Consider the following 5,252-nt stretch of genomic DNA (forward strand, 5'->3'; position numbering starts at 1 on the left):
CCCCCCCCCCACTCCATCCTTCACTCCCCTCCCTCTCACTTGCCTCGGCCGGGCGGACTGCCGCAGCCGCAGCCGCGCATCTGGTCCAGCAAGCTCCGGACATAATTGAGTCATGCTCGCGACGCGCGTTCGCCTCATCTCCTACCCTGGCCTGGGGCTGTGCGGGCTGCGGACACTCCCTCCCCTCCTCCGCCCCCTTTCCCTTCTCCCTTCTCCCCCTGTATTCATCACCGCCGTGCCCCGTGGGCGATCTGCTCCGAAGGAGGCGCCGCTGCCAGAGGAAGATCGCGCAGCGCGTCGTAAATTTTTCAGCCCGCGTCGCGCTGGGAGGAGAGAGAGAAACCGCGCCGGGCGAGGAGGGGCTCGGCTACTACATCAAGTGCGCCCCGGTAAAATAATACAAATTAATTCCGCTCACGTCTTCTGTTCGCTGCCCTCTCTCTCCCCGCTGCTCCCCCCGTCGGACTCTCCCCTGTCGCGCAGCTGCCCCCCTCCCCGCACTGCCCGCCCGCTGCCTGCTCAAAGCAACCCCCAGCCGCGTCTCTGCTCGCCGCCCCGGCGCATTACTGTGCGGTGGGGTGTTGCTCCAACGTGAAGTTGGGCCTCCCGGATGCGGCTCACCTGGCATGGGCGCGGGGGTGGTGGTGGTGGTGGCGCGGGGCTGGTCGGCCGGCGCGTTGTAGTTGCCGTGGTGGTGCTTGTGGTCGCGGTACGCCTTGCCGGCCGTCAGCGCCACGCTGTACAGCTGCAGCTGCGTGATCTCGCCCAGCATGCCGCCCGCGCCCTTGGGCGCGCCCTCGCCCTCGAGGAAGCCGCCGCCGAACTGGCGCTGCTCCTGGCCCGTGATGGCCACGCCGCCGCCCTTGATGACGTGGTTGACGAGCTGCAGCGCAAAAACACACGATGGAGTTTAGTATTGATCGCTTAGCCCATCAGGCGCTGGTTGTCGGCGACACTCACCAGGTTGTGGAAGCCGCGGCCCACCCGCTCCGCGTTGACCCACACCTGCCACTCGCCCGTGCGCCCGTTCCACGACTGGCACGAGTGGTACCAGCGGTTGAGCCGCAGCGGGTAGTTGAGCCGGAACAGCTTGTGGCCGTCCACCGACATGGAGAAGTACGTGGACCGGTCCGTGGCCGTGATCCAGGACAGGATGGCGCGCGGTTGGTCGCGGACTGCGGGGGGACATCAAGGGCGCGATAGTTTAAAAGCGCCAGTGTCAGCGCGAGGGCATGCCTTGTAGTACTCACTTGCGTAAGAGAAGAGAGGGTGGTCACTCGAGTGGTTGTTGAACTTGTGCCACATGCACAGCGTGAACTCCTTGAGGTCGGGCATGTGCACCTTGTACTGGATGTACTGTGGGCAGAGAGGGTAGGATCAGTCGACAGCCGATCGCCTCGAGAGCTGCAAAAGCACCGTGTTTGAGGTTCCCGCCTACCTGGAAGTAGAGGTCCTGCGTCATGGACGCCTTGTAGAGGGCGCAGGTGTCGCCGTGGTCGTTGTGCGCGAAGTCCGGCAGGGCGGACGGCAGCGAGGGCGGCGGGCCGTGGTGGCGCGGCGGCGACGGGCGGTAGTGCACCTGGGCGTGCGGCCGGCCGCTGCCGACGTGGTCCACGTGGCTGTGGTAGCTGCTGCCGCCCAGGCTGGACGACAGGCTGGACAGGCTGGACGCCAGCGAGCCCGGCAGGCCAGGCTCCACGGCCAGCCCGTGGCCGGGCCTGTGCAGGTCCAGTGAGAGCCGCCCGGGGCCGGGCGCGGCGCCCTCCGGGATGATGGGGGTCCAGCCGTCGGATGCGGCCGCCGCGGCGCCGAACGCCGCCACCAGCACGACCAGCGACGCCATGGCCTGCGAGCAGAGCGAAGCAGATGGAGCATGAGGACGAGGGGGCGGCCGCAGAGGAATCTCACAATCTGCCCTCTCGCTCTCTTTCTTTTATCTCTCGAGGCGGAAAGGCTCACAAAGAAAGGAAGAGTGGGCGCGATGTCCGAGAGAGAGAAAGAGAGAGGAGAGGAAGAGAAGGTCGATCGTCGTGGGAACGCCTGCCCCGCCCCGCCCCGCCTTGCGCCACCGAGGTGTGCCCAACTGGAAGCTGGAAGTGAGAGGAAGCTGCTGGCTCGGCCACGGCTCCGGCTGGGCGGGCCGTATTGAATAGCAGATCGTTATGTCGCTAAACAACCACTGCGCCCCACCTCCCCCACCCCGCCTCGCTCGCCCCGGTTCCTCGTGGGTCGGACTCGGAGGTGCCAATCAGTGCCCGCAGGCCGGGCCCGGTCTGGCTGAGGAGGCGATACCATTCGCGCGCGGCCAATTGCCCGAGCGTGAGAAACAATCGACCAGTCGGTCGCGTTCGGTATTTGCAACCTTACGCAACACGCAGTGCGCTCGCCCCTGGCTTTGGCTCTCTGCCCCTTTCCCATTTCTACCCTTTAAAAAATTAACCTGGCCCCGCCCATTTCGCAACCATGGGGTCTATTTTACATCTATTCCCTCTCAGAAAAGTAGACCTTTTTCCGGGACTTCACGTGAAGTCGCCCATATGTGTTTTTCTCTCGTGCTAACTGACCGGTTTTCGCGCACAAACCTGGCTTGGCCCACTCATTACAGATTCAGGAGCGGCGAGTGCTTATCGTAGCGGCGGTAGCGGCACTATGGGGCCGGTAGTCCGGGGTACACATGTTCCTGGCGGGCCTCCCGGGTCGGGTTCAGTGGGCGGTGGGCGGGCCGACTTGGCCGGTGTGTCGGCGCAGCGGTGCCAACATCAGTAGCGCGGGGGAGAGCGAGCTGGGCAAAAGTAGTGACTACTGCGGCTGGAAATGACCACAAAAGCTGCAGAAGTGTCCCTTTAGCCGGCACACAGTGACAGGCGGTGATCGTCGTCGTCGTCGTGATGCGAGGATCGCCCCTAAAGCCCCGCCGAGCCCCGCTGCTCGGCTGCTCCTTTTTACTACGTCGTGATGTAACGCCCTGTCTCTATCTCTCTCTGCGGTCGCGTGGCGCCCTGGCCTGGCGGGGCTCGTTGCCGCAGGTATCGTTTTCGTGCTACAATCAACACTCGCGTTACTTTGCACTCCACTCGGGCGGGCGGGGCGGGCGCCTGGGTGGCGCGGAGCCGCGAGCCCTGCTTGTCGGTTTGTATAGAAAACCGAGCAGCAGCAGCAGCAGAGGTCGTTCGCCACTCGCTCACCGACCGTTCGCTGCGCGCCAGAGGCAGCCGTCGCGGTGCTCCGGTGCTCGGCCGACACTCCTTCTCCCTCTATCCCTCCCCCCCCGCTCTCCCGCCAACGACTTTGCGCGCTCCGTTTTGGCATAATGGGGGACCGCTTTAGGTTGCATCTGGCGAGTGAGCCCATCGCCTTGTAGGACGGCGCTAGCGCCAAGCAGGGCAGCGGGGCGCCGCCGAGAGGCAGGGCGGCAGGGCTTGGAGCGGGAGCGACCTGCATGGTGTTCTATTGGATTCCTCGCGAGGACCGGGACCCGACCGGGACGGCCGCAGCCTTCTTCTCCGCCGCGCTCCTCGCCACGTCACTCCCCTTCGCGCCTCTTCTGTCGAGCACCCGACGAGGGCTCTCCACGCCTCCTGACGACGAGGCCAGGCCGACGCGACCGCCTCCGACCAGGCGGTCTGATTTGTCCCTGCCCCTTCATGCGCGCCGGCGGTGTTGTCTCATTGTTACCGATGTATCGATCCGCACTGATCGATTGGAACCCTCCTGCTCCGCGTGTCAAGTGCCGTGGCTCGGCGGTGCCGGCGCGGGGTTGCGTCAGCGTGGCTGTGCGATGCGCTGCCGTCCCTCTCTCTCTCTCTCTCTCGCACACAAGTCCTAATGGGCCCTGCTTTCCTTTCCCGTTGCAGGTCAGTACTGCTGCAGGTCCACAGGGGGGCCTCTCCTCGCCTCGCCCCACGGTAAGATGCCAGCCTCTCCTGGACACGCCATAGCATACCAGACGTGATTCCACCGTTCAGAGCTTTTGAACCGATTCCTAGTCGCATGACCGGGGTTTAATGACCCCAGCCCAGGGTCATCACCGTACCATGCCATTCATGCCCGACTTTGGTTCATTGAATACGAACGCGGCTGCCGCCAGTCTTCAATGCTCGCTTCTCGGCTCGACGACACAGTGCGCGCCCCGCCGCCGCTGCACTTCCGTCCCGCTGCAGCGGCTGCATGGGTGCAGCTTGCACAACCTGCGCGGCGCATCCCATGCAGGCCCGGCTGCCCTAACGAACTGTCACTCAGGGAGCCGGCGAGTCTATCAGTCTTCCTCCCGGCCTGTGCATCCCTCCATCCGCCGCGGCTCGCTGCTCATATGCAGCATTCGGAGCCGGCTATATATATAACGTTACAAACGACCTAGCAGGAGATTTTTTTTTGTGTTTGCTGCGCGTGGAATCCCGAATATTAAGATTCATGATTTTCTCTCCTGCTTCTGGCGTTCTGCATGTTACGTGTCGCGGACTGGTTCCTATCAGAGTGAAGAGCCTCTGATGCTCTAATATCATTGACAGTAACTGACGCCCGTTAAGATTCCCGGCTATCTGTCGATGTAGGCCACCGGTCTGTCTGCCGTCACCGGGGCGTCGAGGTTGCCTACCTCCAAGGCGCGCGTCCCAGCCCGGCGGTGCGGGACCTGCCACGACGGGACGGGGACGCCGGGCCTCTTTGATATGGATATAACACTGAGATTATACGGCTGGTGCGAATCTCGCTGGCTCGCTCTCTCTCGCTCCCCGTAGAACTTGCTAATTACCCTCCGCTCTCTCACTCTCTCGCCTTTCTTCTCGCCCAGAAGACCATTACAATCGCAAATTTCGGGCGCGTGTGCGGCGAATGGTCGGGGTCCGTCGGGCTGAAACAAAAGCCGCTCAGCAGCGCCCGTAATCCTGTAATCCTCCCCTTTTCCTTTTGGCCATTTCTTATTTCCTGTTGGAGCCGCGGGTTCGGTGCCGAATCGCTCTTCCTCTAGAGGCGGCCGCTCCCTGCGAGCGCTCTCCTGAACTGATGGGTGCTCCTCTCGTCTCGGCCCCGGGCAGGACCCAGGGGTGCAAGCAAAGTGGTGTCCGAGCCTCACGGGCTGGAGTTCGGTAGGATGTTTCTCTTGTACTGATGTACAGTTCGAGACGGTACACGGGCGGTGTTCCCCCGAGACGTTCGATTGGGCCGCTACACTTCCGTCGGACTAATTTTTGGAACCGGACTAAGGAAACCGGATTGGGTCAGCCCAGCCAGGACTACCCCCCTCCCCCCCCCCC

At 63.6% G+C, this 5,252-nt stretch overlaps 1 protein-coding gene across 1 annotated transcript in view; it reads right to left on the minus strand.

Moving 5' to 3' along the window:
- Nucleotides 1-2,048, minus strand: part of LOC113204764 (uncharacterized) — a 4,792-nt gene extending 2,744 nt beyond the window's left edge. Inside the window, exons 1-4 of the mRNA XM_052274813.1 lie at nt 1,439-2,048; nt 1,251-1,356; nt 961-1,175; nt 622-883 (exon numbers count right to left, since the gene is read on the minus strand). Of these exons, the coding sequence (XP_052130773.1) occupies nt 622-883; nt 961-1,175; nt 1,251-1,356; nt 1,439-1,843 (988 nt within the window). The 5' untranslated portion in view covers nt 1,844-2,048. The remainder of the gene's footprint in view (nt 1-621; nt 884-960; nt 1,176-1,250; nt 1,357-1,438) is intronic.
- Between the last annotated feature and the right edge of the window lie 3,204 nt (nt 2,049-5,252).

This window comes from Frankliniella occidentalis, unplaced genomic scaffold, assembly GCF_000697945.3.
Source record: "Frankliniella occidentalis isolate FOCC.00 unplaced genomic scaffold, Focc_3.1 Scaffold446, whole genome shotgun sequence".
NCBI classification, from domain to species: Eukaryota; Metazoa; Arthropoda; class Insecta; order Thysanoptera; family Thripidae; genus Frankliniella; species Frankliniella occidentalis.